Genomic DNA, 17,500 nt, shown 5'->3' on the forward strand with positions numbered 1-17,500 from the left:
CCCGAAATTTTGGGGAAGGGGACCAGTCTATTAGATCGACCCCAGTACGCAACTGGTACTTAATTTACCGACCCCGAAAGGATGAAAGGCAAAGTCGACTTCGGCGAAATTTGAACTTAGAACGTAAAGACAGACGAAATACTGCCAAGCATTTCGCCCGGCGTGCTAACATTTCTGCCCGGATACTAAAGACCCCATTACATGACAGGTAGTTAATTCTAACAACCCCGCAAGAATGAAAGGATAAATTAATCCAGGTAAAATTTGAATCCAGAACGTAAAGAACCAGAAGAGAAACAGCGAGAAAATTTTTCCGAAGGTTTAACGCCTCTGCTAGTTTGTCACCTTATTCATCACTATGATAATCGTTTCTACTATAGGCACGAGGCCTAAAATTTGGAGGGAAGGAGCTAGTTTATTTCATTGACCCCCAAATGCTTAAGTAGTACGCATTTTTTTCAATCCAGAAAGGGATGAATGGCAAAGTTGACCTCGACGGAATTTTAACTCAGAACGTTAAGACGGGCGAAATGCCGTTAAGCATTTTGTCCGGCGTGCTAACGATTCTGCTGGATCTCCGCCCTTGCAATAATAATAAAGATGATGATGATGATAATAATAATAATGATAATAATAATAATAATAATAATAATAATAATAATAATAATAATAATAATAATAATAGCAACAACCATAATGATAATCTTTTGCGCTCTAGCTACAAGGTCAGAAACTAGTGGGAACGAGTATAGTCAATTCTATTAATCCCAAGCAATTGACTTGTACTTTATTAATCGACCTCAAAAGTTAACCTTGGCTGAATAATGAAATGAAAGCATAATAATCTGGGACAAGCTACCGCAAGATACTGAGTTTTGTGTCGTAAGGATTTTTACTAGTCCTCCACCCTTGCAATAATGATTTCTTATATTGGCCACGGGTACCTTAAATGTTAGGGGCAGTGAGAAAGTGAGGTAAACCGACTAAAAGTGAAAGCAGCAACAACAGCACCGCCAACAACAGATAAGTAATATACAGTCTCAAGGTCGGACATTTTGAAAGGGGGAAGGAGTGACGTAATTGATTCAATTAACTCCATTACTTGATTGCCATTCAACGCCATAACAATAATAATAATAATAACGATAATAAAAATTAAAAGCACAATAATTTAGGCCAAATGCTGACGGGAATACTCGATATGTTTACGTAGCTCACTAGTGTTTAAAAGATTCCGGAGTAATAAAACTCAGTCAACCAGGGCAAGATTGCAACACAGAAAAGAAAAGAGTCGAATCAAGTGAATTTTAAGTAATCTAATTAGTCCGGCGCTCTAGATTCTCAGTCACCATCACTACCAACACAATCGTCGCCAACAGCATGAACCGCAACAACTACATTCACGAGTTTTTTAAAAATTGAACATCTACATGATCACCCAAGTTATAGAACTGCAATCATATTTCATTTACATCAACCCTATTCGAGAGAGAGAGAGAGAGAGAGAGAGAGAGAGAGAATGAGACGAAGGAAGAAAGTGAGAATGAGTAAGAGAGAAAGTGCGAAAGAGAGAGGGCATCTAAGATGACATTAGTACAATGAAGTATTGGACATATGATGTTTGGAACATAAACGATAGGATGGTCATAGGTGGAACGCTTTTGATTATGGGACAGATATATTAGGATGAACCTGATGTTATACTACATCAATATTCATACTGCTGGTTTCTAGGATTGGCAGGCGCAAGGCTGGGACTGGAAGAAATTTGATTATAAAATAGATATCAGTCTCAACATCGTATTAACGTCTATTTTTCTATGCTTGCATGTGTTGGAAGAAAGTTCCTTGAGACAGAAGTTTCTACGTCTGAGTATCCTCCATGAAGCTAACCCTCTCCTGTTTCCAAGCAAAGTATAATTCCCCATTCTATTGAATAACAAACAGCTCGGACATGCTTTCAGGTGAACTGCAAACAAACGACACCATTTGCCAGTATTTGATAGCTTATGAACTTTTTGGATGAAAGTTGAGTTGAAATCCAAGGCGAGATTTACATTCAGAACATAAACAGAAGCTACATTACAGAAGCTACATTAGACAGAGTAATATTAAACTGGCAAATGATATCTGAAAACAAGAGACGGGATTATCATGGCTAGAACGCCTTTGCTCACAGGCCTGATAAATTAAAATGAATCTAGACAACCGCAGTACTATTATTGGTAATAATGATTTCTAATTTTGACACGTGACTAAACTTTACAAAAGTTTATGATTAAATGGACTCAGTACAAAATGTCTGGAAGGTTCAGAATCCAAGCTGGATTTTGAACTCATAACATGACAAGGCGTATACAACATAGTGTACCGCTTCTACCAGCAAATGATATTAACAATAACAACAAAATATACAAGCTAAATCTGTTGTACATCGTTGTGCCCAACTATCAAGTATTTTGTCTAACTTTCCAAATTTATAATTCAAATATTTCAATATTCCTAACACTTAAAACGATTTTCAGACTTTATCCTTGCCCCATGCCCTCCTCCTGTTACGCATTCCAATGCTCACAGTTATTTCGGATTGATATACTACAGCCATGCTGGGGCACTGTTTAGGATTTTCATCAGTTTCACAGATTGTCATCAGTACATCTTTTATTCAACGTCAGATAGATGAAAGGGGGGGGGAATGTTAAGTAGACATGAACATGATTGTCACTCACAATGAAAAGAGGACCATACCAAGTATTTCGTATAGAAACATACATGAGTATTTTCCCGTGTTCAGAAAAGCAGGGTTTAAGTTACAATCAAAACAAAACCAGCAAAACACCTCAGAAGAAATGAAATACATTAGGCAACATTATTGGTATTAAGTTTGATAAATCTATGCTGTATACCACATACGTTCTGTTACATTAAGAGGTACATCTATGACAAGCACAAAAATGAAAATTTATGAAGCTTTATCCACAATTTGATTATTGAGTGAGACAACGAATGTATTCTAAGCAAGTTTACCTGCACGATGATACCTGGGCGAGCCACAGATCTCGAACGAACCAGGTGAGACAAAAAGAAAAAAAAATCATTAATTGTCATGTTAACTCATATACCAGGAACACTTGTTTCATCATTAAGTAGAAACAAGTATGCGGAATAAATTGAGAGGGACGGAAGTGACGTCAGACCTGCGCAGACTATGAAAGACATTAAGAGTTCATCGTCAGCTGTCTGCTGATAAAAAAAAAAATTCTGAGAATGATTGTTCTAATGCATTTGATGGTCTTAGCAGTAACTTAGCAAAGGAAAACGGATTGTCCATGTAGCAAAATATCAGACGGGGTAAAACTGGAAGGATGTGAGAATATAAGGAGAGAAGGGCTCACGTACACACACACACACACACACACACACACACACACACAAAGATGTCGTATAAAAGATGCACGGGCATATTAGTCGCACCCTATTTTCTGCAGAGCATATTCAGGAGAAAACATTTTTTTAGAATTTTCAAGTGTGTAATATAGGACGACGGGTGATTTTTCGAGACGTTTTTTTTCTTAATAAAAAAAGTGGCTCTTATTTGACTTTTATCAAGAACATGTTTATTTGTGTACATATGTGTGTGTGTGTGTGTGTGTGTGTGTGTGTGTGTGTGTGTGTGTGTGTGCGTGCGCGTGTGAGTATGTATGTATGTGAACATGTACATATGTGTGTGCGTGTATGTATGATTATATTATATTTTACAAGCACGACAGTAGTGGAAGAAAACGTATAGGTTCACTCTTTTCGCAGTTTAAAACCGAATAAAAATAAATGTTTCTCTCCCTCACACACACAGTCCCCACCCCAACATACCCATAGACTCATGCACAGGAATCGCATGGGTAATTTCACCCATTTCTAGTTTTAATTAAAAATAATACGAACAGAACCCGGTCTAGATTATTAAAAATGAAACTTTGTACCAACGAGAAAAACACACACGGACTACAACTTCAGGAAAGAAAACCGAAGAGAGAACAGTGACATTAGTCAGGGAAATGGGAGAGAGGGAGAGAGAGAGAGAGAGAGAGAGAGAGAGAGAGAGAGAGAGAGAGAGAGAGAGAGAGAGAGAGAGAGAGTAAAAAACAAGGAAGCTATTGGCAATTGCAATTGGTTATGTAGACGCTATAGAAGTGGTTTGAATTAAAGACAAAAGAATTTATTGACGAAAAGGAACTTTTGTGACGGTGTATTGGATACAAATGTTAAATAGTGTGTTGTGAGAAAAGCAAGACTATATCTAGAAAAGTATCATCCTGTTGAACCAGTCCAAACAAGCACAAGTTCCTTTCATGTTCTACAGAGCTAACATGGCCATGATATTGTGGATTAGGGTATCCCAATGTCAACTTGGAGGCACAGGTCCGAACCTTTAGTCTATCATAAAGAATCTAACATTCGATGAGTTCTTCATTGTTTCCATACCACAAGGATGAAAGGCAAAGTTGTCCTCTACCGGAGAACTTAAAGAGTCAACGCAATTGCCGTAAAGCATTTCGTTCGACGCTCTAACATAGGCGCAAGGGTTCTACTTCTTGATCGTTAATTTACTTTATCGACTCCAGAAAGATGAAAGGAAGCGGTGACCTTTACCAGATTTGAATACAGGGCATAAAATATCAAAACAAATACTGCAAACGCTTTTTTAAAAACTTTCTAATGATTTTATCCATTTTTATAATTCCTAACACAGCAGGAGCAATACCACAGTTCTACGGGGCAGGATTAAGCGATTGGTTCATATCGGTCTGGACTGTTTATTTGGTTAATCTATTCCTGGAGAATGAAAGACAAGGTTGACCTCTATGTGATCTAAACTCAAAGGTCAACTTTGAGTAAAATGTAAAAGTCGTAACTAAATACAGTAGAAAGGCGTTTTGTCCAATGTTCTACCTAGTCTGACAGCTCGCGGCCCTTAAATGATAATTATAAATAATGTGACACAAGGTCAGCAATTTTAGCTGATATAGACAAGTTGATTACATCAAACCTAGTACTTGAATGGTACTTTATTTTACCGACCCCTGTGGAATGAGGAGCAAGTCAATCTTGGCGAAATCTGAACTAAAAACAACGCGCTACTAAATCTGCTAGCCCGCTACCTTAATAATAATAATACTTCCTACTAAAGTCACAAGGCCTGAAATTTTGAGGAGGCAAATAGTCGATTACATCGATCCGAGTGTTTCACTCGTACTTCATTTATCGATCCCGAAATGGGTGAAGTACAAAGTCGACCTCGGCGGAATTTGAACTCAGAATACAAAGATGGATGAAATCTTACTATGCATTTTGTTCGGCACGATAATGGCTCTGCCGGCACAAAGCCTAAAGATTTTTTTTTTTTTTGAAGGGAGCTACTTCGACACTGGTGCTTGGTTGTTTCTCAAGGTTAACGAAAGAATCATAAAGATGGGCAAGATGTAACGAGATGTGAATAAATAATATACTTCAAAGCATTTTATCTGTTGCTTCACTGATCCTACCAATACAATCGGAACATTATGTTGTTGTTACAGTTGCTTTTATATACGTTTCTTTTTCTTCTTTCTTTTTTTTGTACCCCCGAAAGAAAAAAATCTTTTAAGACTTTTGTTTTTCATTTTTTTTTTAAGTAACTTGAGAACGAAGATGCTATGAGCAAAATAACAGAATATAAATAAAATATTTTTCAAGCGTACAACACCTGCCACATGACTCCTATCAACAAAACCATGATAAAATATTATACTCTACCTTTTATCCTTGCGGGGTCGACTAGTGAAATACAAGTCAAATACTAGAGTCAATTTAACTAATCCTCAAACTTTAAAATTGTTGGCCTTGTGCCTATATCAGAAACAATTGTTATTATTATTTCTATCGTTGGCACAAGGCAAAGGAAAGGGGCTTGCAGCTGTTTAGAGTGAGAAACCGTGAACAAACGTAATTATCGTATTTGATGGAATTAAAGACGAACAGGCGTATAAGACGCACTCTAATTTCAGCAGCACCTATTCAAAAGGAAAAAGCGTCTGGGACAAAATAAACTCATGAGAGGCCTATCTTCGGATATAAGACCCGGAGTAATTGTTTGAGAACTTTTTCTTTGTGTGTGGCCGCGGGTATGGGGGGGGGGTTGACAGGTGTCTTATAAGGCCACCAAATATAATAATAATTAAACATGATCGCAGTTTCGCAGTATTAAATTGGTATTTACTTTATCAATCAGCCTGGAAATGACAAACACGCAGTGTTGACTCAAGCGATTTTCGGACCCGGAAAAACGGAAGAAGGTAACTGAATTCCGCAAAGAATCTTTCAGTTCGTCTACGAAATTTAACTTCTTTTTTTTTAATTTTTTATCTTAGATTGACTCGGCTGCAATTATTCAGAGGAAAGCTAGTGTTGTTTATGATAACTCCTTACCACAATATTTGACTCGTACATTATTTTATCTGCAGGATGAAAGACAAAGCTGACCTTGGTGGCAAGTGAACCCAAAACGTAACGAGCTGGAGCATATACTGCAAGCAAATTTTAGTCATCACTCTAATGGTTCTACAAGTCTACTGCCCCTAATTGTTCGTAACATTTGCTAAAGGATCAGACATTTTGGAGGAACGTAACAGATGACGTCAGTTGAAGTTGACTGTGATGGTATTTGAAATCAGAATAACAAAAACTGAAATGCACCGAAAATATCACAAACCATTCTCCCACTTCGTCCCTGTACTAGAAGTACAGGGCCTAAAATTTGGTGGTAGGGGACTAGTCGATTACATCGATTCTTCTCCCCACTCAAATGGTACTTAATTTATCGACCCCGAAAGGATAAAAGGTAAAATCGACGCTGGTGGAATTTGAACGTAGCAGTAGACGAAATACCGCGAAGCATTTCACCTGGCATGCTAACGATTCTGCCAGTTCGCCGCCATGTCTCCACTAACAATAATTATAATAATTATTTCTAGTATTGGTAAAAGGTCTGACATTTCGTGGGGAGAGGGCTAGTCGATTACATCGACCCCAGTGCTTAACAGGTACTTATTTTATCGACCGCGAAAGGATGAAAAGCAAAGACGACTTCGGCATTTGATCTCAGACCGCAGAGTCAGATGAAATGCCGCTAAGCAATTATAATAGTTATATGTTTATAGTAATTATTTTAAAAAGAGGTACAGGGCCGTGTGTGATGTTTTAAAGAATTATTTTGAGGGAGGAAAGGGCTTAGTTGATTATTTTGACCGAGAACTGGGATTTTAGAAATGATACGTTATTTTTTCGACCTCGGAAATGTGAAAGTCAAGGTTAAACTTAATTAGAATCGACCTCGTGATGACGATGAAGATGAAAATTCTTATTATTTCATTACTGAGTTAGGTACACGACCAGCAGTATTAAGAACAGTGGTTGAATCGATTATATCGACCCAAGTACTTGAGTGGTACTCCATTTTAATCGACCCTGGAGGGATGAAAACTCAAAGTTGACCTCGGCGAGAATCGAGCACGATGATGACGATAACGACGACGAAGACGACGACGATGATGATGACAATGATGATGATGATGATGATGACAATGATGACAACGTCGATGACGATGATTGTTTCTAATTTCGGCACAAGGCCAGCAATTCTGACGGGGAGAGGAAGATCAGTCGATTACATCGACCCCAGTACATGACTGGTACTTTATTTTATCGACCCCGAAGGGATGAAAGGCAAAGTTAACCCCGGCGGGATTTCAATTCAGAACATATAGTTCCGTAACTAAATACCGCAAGGCGTTTGGTCCCTGCTGCGACCGTTTTCTGTCATCTAGTTACGTAGTCGGAGATAATTGAGGCTGACAGTCAAAATTGCTCTTTCTTAATTCGACTTTCACATCGTTTTCCTCCGAGTCACTGCAATTGTTTGTTAATCTCCCTGCGTTCGGGCGGCAGGCTACGTTTAATTCCCGAATCTGTTGTTTTTCTTTCTTTAATTTCATTCTTCGGTTCTGGAACCAGATTTTCACCTGTCTTTCCGATAAATTCAGCGCATGGGCCACTTCGATCCTTCGCTTCCGTGTCAAGTAGTTATTGTACTGGAATTCTTTTTCAAGTTCCAAAGTTTGGAAACGACTGTACGTCTGCCGGCCTCTTCTACGCTGCGATGAATTCGGACCTGAAATTAGACGATGATGATGGTGATAATAATAATATTTATAATAATAATAATAATAATAATAATAATAATAATAATAATAATAATGGCAACAACAACAACAACACAAATACAAAATACAAAACGCTTAAATATCTACCGAGGGCAAACAAATACCTTAGAACGTGTACGTCTGTGTGTGCGCATGCACACACTCACACACACAAGCATATAGCCATATTAATATTTCTAAATCTCTCTAAAGGAGACTACGTCAGCAGCACTGGATATTGATAGTTTTCTCCAAGCTAACATGGCAGTCCAGGAAAACAGGACGAATGCTGCCGTTGATTAGCTCCAAGAGGCCATCGCCTCTAGCTAGTCATGTGACACACAAACCTGTGTCCATTACAACCTTCGAACAGAGAGGTCAGCAGCTTCCCTTTGCTGGTTCAACATCCACAGACTAGTTTCGGGGTGATTGCCCCTTATCAATGTGGAGTAGCCGAACCCAGCAGGCGTCGCTGCTGACTGTCTGTTCGACGGCTTATTTACATATTTTCAGTGGAACACATCCACTGGTTTTCTAAAATAGAAATATTAATATTTCTAAATCTCTTTGCCTAGGGGTAAATAACCACCACGTGAATAATAATAATAATAATAATAATAATAATAATAATAATAATAATAATAATAATAATAATAATAATAATAATAATAATAATATACAAATCAAAATATATGGTACCCTAGGCATAACCCCTACATGAACTTCTAACTTGTTGTCTCTTGAGGTCTCTGGGTGAGACTTGGATCCAACTTGTACAAATGCAAAACAAAAGTCAAACATAAAATAATAATAATAATAATAATAATAATGAGAAGAAGAAGAAGAAGAAGAAGAAGAAGAAGAAGAAGAAGAAGAAGAAGAAGAAGAAGAAGAAGAAGAAGAAGAAGAAGAAGTTCAACAACAACAACAATTACAACAGATATAATGACTTTGACAATAATGGAAGCGAACAGTATCGCTTTGACAATAAGGGAAATGTCAGTAGTAGCGAACTCAGGGACTATGACCTTCAAATTGTTTCATTTCATTCAGAAACAGAATCTGTCCTTATCAACACGGGTCCACATAAACCCATCACATTTCATCAACAGTAGCAGAAAAAAAAAGAAGAAAAAAAAATAAAGAAAAACACGAATCTTTGTAGAATAGTGCGCAGTTCTGGAATATTTTCAGAATTTGATATCTTATGGTTTTCTTTTAGGAATCCACCTACTTCAAACACGAGCGCACACACATGCATACACATTCGACTGTGGAAGAAACACACAGAACATGCACATAAGGAAAGACAAATACACATGCATACGTCTTATTTTGTCCTAAGTTTCTCAGCTAGGAGAAAACTGGACCAAGAAATTCTTCACCGAAACACCACCACCGCAACACTTCTGCCACCGCTAACGATAGGAGCTTCTGCGTTGTCACTTGATCTGCTAGAAACAACAACGAAATTCCGTTCATGTCATCTAAACGCAACCTACTACCACCATCCCCACCGCTGTGGAATATTTTCTCCCACTTGACAACCACTTTTCAATTTCTTCAGTTTTGATTCCTATTGATTTCATATTTGGTGTATCGGTGCAGTTTTTTTTTATGATAATCATTGATATAAAATTCATTTTCACCATAAATCAATAGAGTTAATATTGGGTTGTCCGGAAATTTCGCGCCGATTTTTAAAGGAAGGAAAAAGATCAATAAATACTTGCCATTACATTTTTAATCAACCAAATATGAACCATTTGGTTGCACAATGCGTCTCCATCTTTCCTTTAACTTGGAAATACCTTCTTCCTAGAATTTAGATAGTTTCATGGCAAATAAGTTGAAAGGTAAGCTACTATAAATCGGCACGAACTTTCCGGACAACCCAATAGTTTTTGAAGTATCTGTGTTGTCACTCGATTTTCTAGAAACAGCAACCATATCTCTCTCATTGCAACCCAAAACCACCACCACCACCACCAGCAGCGCAAGCTTCTACGTCACCACTCAATTTGTTAGAAACAGTAGCCAAAATCTCACTCATAACATACTGTTCAGAAACAGAATAAAGACAGTTGGTTTTCGTGATTCAAAGAGACAGGTTAAGCATGGTTGGAACGCCTTTGATCCTAAATCTATTCTATTAGAGCTGGCCTGGGGGTTTAAACAACTAATGCTACCTGTGTCATAAACATAAATTCCAGAAATTGGAGTCAAAGTACACTCTTCCTCCTAGAAATGGCTATGTTGGTTAATGTAATCTTGGATTCTATGCTCACAATGAAGGTGGGTTGATGGGAATAAAAACGAAAGGGGCATGATGGGATTGTCATTGGTCGTAGGCATGCTCCAAACAAGGTTGACATGAGCTTTAAACATTCACTACACCAACGTGATAGCACTACTACTACTACTACGAAACTTTTATACTACTACCACTAACAACACAGTTATCACCGCTATAATCACCACCACTTTCGTTACTACAACCATCAACGTCACTACTACACTACCACCATCCTCAACAACATTGCAACCATCACCCACTTCCTCACCACTACCACCGTCAATACAACCACCACCACCACCACCATTAACAGCAACAGCAACAGCAACAACAACAAGGCACACCAAGATTCAACAGACGGCTTTCCCCGTTGATAGGTCACCACTGGCTTTAGTGCCAGTCATAAATCTCAAGGAAAAATCTTGGATTACACACCGAGGAGCGAGAGAAGCCGTGAAACTATAAATCATCAAACTACTCCATAGTATCTCTTCCCGCCCTTCCCGCCCCTTCACGCACATATTCACCAAATAACTACAACCCCACCCTTCCATCTGTATATATATATATATTATATATATATATATATATATATATATATATATATATATATATATATATATATATATATATATATATATATATATATATATATATATATATATATATATATATATATATATATATATATATATATATATATATATATATATATATATATATATATATATATATATATATATATATATATATATATATATATATATATGTATATATATATATATATATATATATAAATATGTATATATATATATATATATATATATATATATATATGTGTGTGTGTGTGTGTGTGTGTGTGTGTGTGTGTGTGTATGTATGTGTGTGTGTGTGTGTGTACACACACACACACACCTACGAGAATACGCGACAGAAGAAATAATAACCTGATTCTATTTGTTTTGACATTTTGTTTTGTTATTTTTTTATCCCTTTTTGTTCTTTGCATTTTGCTTTCTGTTGTTTTGTTCTGTTAGGTTCTTTCTTTTTCCTTCGTGCTGGTCGTATTAGGGCTGGCAGGTTTTGTTTCGTGATGATGTTTTTTTTCGTTATTTTTCGTTATTGTTTATATATTTTCTTTGTGCTGATTGTAATTGTTAGTGGGTTGGAAACATATATATATATATATATATATATATATATATATATATATATATATATATATATATATATATTTATTTATTTCAGTCACTTGACTGTGGCCACGCTGGGGCACTTGCCTGGAAGAATTTTTGATTCAATGAACAACTCTGGTACTTTTGTCTGTTTGTTTTTCAAGCCTGGTATTTATTCCATCGGTAATTTTGCCGAACCACTAGTTTATGGGAACGTAAACACGCCAACGCCGGTTGTGAAGTGGTATTGGAATATATATATATATATATATATATATATATATATATATATATATATATATATATATATATATATATATATATATATATTTATATATATGTATGTATATATTCAATCAAAAGAATATAATCAAAAGAATAATAACAGACGATGGATAATTGTCAGCTCATTACAGCTGTTTCTAACGCATTTTGAAATAAAAGAATGAGAACATTACTTCATTACAAAAAAAAAAAAAAAAAAAGAAACGTAATCATCAGATAAAACAAACAAAAAAGTATCTGTCGAGGCTAACTACGTTGTTATTATTCATTTGATCATATAAGGCGGTGAGTTAGCAGAAACGTTAGCACGCCGGGCGAAATGCTTAGCGGTATTCCGTCTGTCTTTATGTTCTGAGTTCAAATTCCGCCGAGCTCGACTTTGCCTTTCATCCTTTCGGGGTCGGTAAATTAAGTACCAGTTATATATATTGTGTCATTCCATAAATAATGTGTTTTTTTTAAATAATTCTTTTATTTTTTAAATTAAGATAAACAAAGTAATTATTTAATCTAAAATATACTCTCCTTCATTTTCTACAATGCTCTTCCATCTAACTGATAGACTTGCAAGGCCCCTGCTCCAATATTCACTTGCCCGTGACGAAAAATACTCCCAGTACTGTTCTGACCTCTTCTACAGAATTCATATATTCTCCGTCCAAATTATTTTGATGACTGCGGAATAAAACCAAAGATGGTCGTTTTTCTTCTAGTGCTGACTTGAATGTCTGGTTGAATGACTAAATCGAAGCTTTTCTGCTAGTTCCGCAATAGTTACGATGGGATGTTGTTCCACCATTGTTTGCAGGACGACCTCGTCGAGATCAGCAGATCTTCCAGGACGGAAGTCGTCTTCTCGGATTCTGATCTTTTGTATGTATGTATGAATGTATGTACGTATGTATGTATGTATGTATGCAATTATGTATGTGTAGTTGCATGTACGTATGTATGTATGCTTGTTTATACATGCACACACATAAAACATATATGAATTGTGTGGGTAATATTCTCGCTACCAACTCCCAAATGACACAACAGTCTGTTACACTGTCGCCATATGTCTTGTCATCAGAGAGAAAACATAGTGCTCATGACACTTCTTTTCGAAGACCCCACTTTTTGAAGAAAAGGGAAGGGCGTTTACGAAGACTGATGCTTGAAATAGAATTAACACCACTAAAAGCATCGAAGGACCATGTGACATTGTGAAACCGGGTGACGGATGCAATCTATCACGCAAGAATCTAAGTAAATACCGCAAGACGTTAAGCAGGGCACCGCACTAGGTCTGCCACTCGTTGATTTAAATAAACACACAGCTAAGTACAGGTAAGCTACAACCACCTAGATCTGCAATGCAACACCAGCAATCAACAATAAACGTGAATGGCATTAACTAACCAGACTATTTCAATATGCAGTAGAAAGGTTGTCACTTCTAATCGGATTGCGTCAATCAAGTTTGAGTTTGAAATATTAGAATTAAATTTGATTCATTCGTGTGAAATGTGGCGAGATTTGATAAATGTTTACTTAGTGTTCAGTGTGAAAGGAAAATGAAGAAAGGAAAACAATACCAATACCTGAGTGTTTGTTGTGATTAGGCGCCTGTTATAATGTATATACGTATGTTTATGTACATATATATATATATATATATATATATATATATATATATATATATATATATATATATATATATATATATATATATATATATATCTAGCGTTCTACCTCAGATTTGCGTTTGGCCGTACGGCTTTTGAATGTTGTTTTCACTGTCCATTTTTTCCTGTCTTGGTTTGTGTTTGCCACCTTGGAATCCTCTGTGTAGTGGGTTGATCCACTACTCAGGAAGAGACTATTCTAGAGTACGTCCTGTCTGGTCTTCGAAACGTCTAGATAGAATAGAGACAGCTGATGAAGGGATATTCCAAGTGGCTTTCCGTTTTCCTACGTGTTCGTTCCGTTGTCTGTAGTTTATTGTTCTAACGTCCTGTACCCTGATATGCATGTATATACACATGTAGATGTAAGTATGTACATATATGTGTGTATACATGTATATATATTCTTTGTATTATATATATATATATATACAACTCTCTCTCACACACATACATAGGTGTGTGTGTGCGTCTGCGTATATATATATATATATATATATATATATATATATATATATACGTATATATATACGTTCACGTTACTACCTGTCTGTATGCTTGTGTGTGTGTGTGTGCGTGTGCGCGCGTGTGCGTGTGTGATACCTTTCATAGATTTAGAAAGTGGAAACGACAAGAATGCATTAATGTTCGCTTCAGAGAAAGAGACAGGGGGGAAGGGGAGTGGTAGGAAAGCAATGAAAAACCAGGCAAAGAGAAATGTAAACGATAACCAGGACATACACAGACGCACCTGTTACACAACAGCAGCAAAGCAAGTACAAAACCTTAGTGCTGAAAATGGAAGAGAACGGCAGTAAGCTCTACAGGAAGCAATCTCCATATGAAGACTTCATATACAACCAGAAACCAGTCGGATAATGTACCTTAAAGAAGACCTGGAGACGATCAGCATACGAGAAAAAAAAAAGAAAAAAAAAGAAAAGACCATTCCTGGCTGTGCTTCTTGAAGACTTGAACAAGACAATAATAGTATGGTCGAGTGTAGCCTCTCTTGAATGCAAGATCGCTGCGTCATATCGCAAATTTGCAATCTTCAAGAACAGGTGATTGCAACGAAACATCTAGTAAACAAGAGACAGTGAAGTTCTTGGAGCCCCAAAACCCAACCGAAAAAGTAGATTGTTTTATTTCTGTGGAAGACAAGGAAGAAGTACCTTGATAAACAAATTAAGGTACTTCCTCGCTATGCAAAATGACATTGTCGCCATATATATATATATAAATCTCACCTGCGAACCCATGGAAAACAAACCTCATCCAGCTATGCTGATTATATGTCTGTGCACACGTTTGAATGTGGTGTGTGCCAGAGGGTTTGCAAATCCAATGGGGGTCTTAAAAGACATGTTAGGATCCACAATGAGCAGAACTTACTTGCAGGTATTGGTAGTGCAAATCAGAGGTGCAATCTGTGTGGGTGTTTTTTCAAAACACTGTCTGGTTTAAAAAGCCACATTAGACGCCATGAAAGGGCTAAGGTCTAGGTGCAGGAGGTGGTCAAACTCTGTTTAAGGAGTAGATAACCACCATATATATATATATATATATATATATATATATATATATGACGGGCTTCTTTCAGTTTCTGTCTACCAGTATCCACTCACAAGGTTTTGGTTGGCCTGAGGCTATACTAGAAGACACCTGCCCAAGGTGCCACGCAGTGGAACCGAACCCGAAACCATGTGGTTGGGAAGCAAGTATATTACCACACAAACACACACACCCACACACACACATTACCCACCCTACCAGCACCACCACCACCACACGCATACAATTTTTCCCATGCAATACGCGTTATAGTATATTCTCTCCAGCAGCTTTCGATATGATATCTCAATTAATATCATTGCCTTCTGAGAATTTCCGGATAATTTTGATCCACACTTGTAACATGCTTTTATTTTATTTTCCTGTAATATATTATTTTATTTATTTATCTCACTGCCCCCGCCCCCTCTCTCTCTCTCTCTCTCTCTTTTATTTTCTCTTGTCATTCATAAAGCCAACCACACCACACCACACCACATCATAGCGCACCACACCAAAACCAAAGCAGGTGCAGATGTAGCTACTTCAACCATCAAACAATCACGCAGACACACATAAAAGAAGGAGAGTCACAAAGACAAACAGACAGACAGACAGACAGACAGACAGACAAACAGACAGGCAATCAGGCAACCAACCAGGCAGGCAGGCAGACAGACAGACAGGAAGGCTGACAGCCATGTCTCTACTTGAGAAAAAGGTGTAACAGAATATCCAACACGTGCTTTTCCTTACTAAAAAGCCAGCCATTAAAATACTCAGAGTAGACACAGTTGAATAGAAGTCAAGTGTACGTATAGCAAACAGCTGTACTATGACACCAGAATATCCAAACCACCTCGCACAGCCTCCTTTCCTCTCTACCTCTACCTGCTTCCCTCTATATATATGTCCTCTTCCCTCTCCTCCATCCCCATTACACTTCAGTTATCGTATTACAACTTTCATTGGATAGTTAATCTTTATCTTTATTTTCTTGTATTTTTCCCCCTTTTTCCTTTAATTGAAATAAAGAACGAAGACGGCTCAATGCCACTACGGCCTTTACCGTCAAAGTGGTCATTTGACTGAGCTAGAAATAGCAGATACTCTTTTACTCTTTTACTCTTTTACTTGTTTCAGTCATTTGACAGCAGCCATGCTGGAGCACCGCCTTTCGTCGAGCAAATCGACCCCAGGACTTATTCTTTGTAAGCCTAGTACTTATTCTATCGATCTCTCTTGCCGAACTGTTAAGCGTCGGGGACGTAAACACACCACCATCGGTTGTCAAGAGATGTTGTGGGTGGGGGGGGGACACAAACACAGACTCACAAACATATACACACACATACATATATATACATATATACGACAGGCTTCTTTCAGTTTCCGTCTACGAAATCCACTTACAAGGCTTTGGTCGGCCCGAGGCTATAGTAGAAGATGCCACGCAGTGGGACTGAACCTGGAATCAAGTGGTTGGTAAGTAAGCTACTTACCACACAGCGCTTATGATAAGTATCTTTTAAAACTATTTCCAACCAATTGGATTTTCTGAAACAATCACCAGAGTATTTTCAAATTTTCTGCGTTGATGTAGGTTTGGAAGTTCATGATGAAAATTATCACCCACGAATTAAATAATAAAAATGTAACAGGCGTAGGAGTGGCTGTGTGGTAAGTAGCTTGCTTACCAACCACATGGTTCTGGGTTCAGTCCCACTGCGTGGCACCTTGGGCAAGTGTCTTCTACTATAACCTCGGGCCGATAAATTAAGTAGCAGTTGCGTACAGGGGTTGATCTAATCGACTGGCCCCCTCCCACAAAATTTCGGACCTCGTGTCTAGGAGTAGAAAAGAATATTTTCATCAAAATAACGATTTAAAGGGACATAATTCCCATTGTACATCTTGAACAGGGTAGCGTCCCTTGCAATATATTTTTTTAACGGCAAGTTGGTTCGTTGCGTACACATAACTGGGGTATAATGACAACATCCAGATTTTCTTTACAACTGGCGATAATCTATTTATTGACCAGAAAATTGAAATAATGTGATTTTGTGCAGTTTAATTACAGCTGATATATGGATACATGTACATATGAGATTAGTTCATATCGATGTGTATGTGCGTTCACGCATGCGTGTATGTGCGTTCACGCATGCGTGTGTATGTTCCTTTATGCATGCGTGTGTTTGTGTATACATATGCAACGTGCATGTATCTGTGCATACATGAAAATGTGCATTTCTTTCTTCTTTCTGTCTCTCCTTCCTT

The 17,500-nt window shown here is 37.4% G+C and overlaps 1 protein-coding gene across 1 annotated transcript in view; it reads right to left on the reverse strand.

The window, feature by feature from the left end:
• Positions 1-5,591: 5,591 nt before the first annotated feature.
• LOC149132362 (uncharacterized) overlaps positions 5,592-17,500 on the reverse strand; it is a 205,726-nt gene continuing 193,817 nt past the window's right edge. The window contains exon 2 of the mRNA XM_089364451.1: positions 5,592-8,206. Coding sequence (XP_089220577.1) covers positions 7,863-8,206 — 344 coding nt within the window. The 3' untranslated portion in view covers positions 5,592-7,862. The remainder of the gene's footprint in view (positions 8,207-17,500) is intronic.

This window comes from Octopus bimaculoides, chromosome 16, assembly GCF_046866305.1.
Source record: "Octopus bimaculoides isolate indiv1 chromosome 16, ASM4686630v1, whole genome shotgun sequence".
Lineage (NCBI taxonomy): Eukaryota > Metazoa > Mollusca > Cephalopoda > Octopoda > Octopodidae > Octopus > Octopus bimaculoides.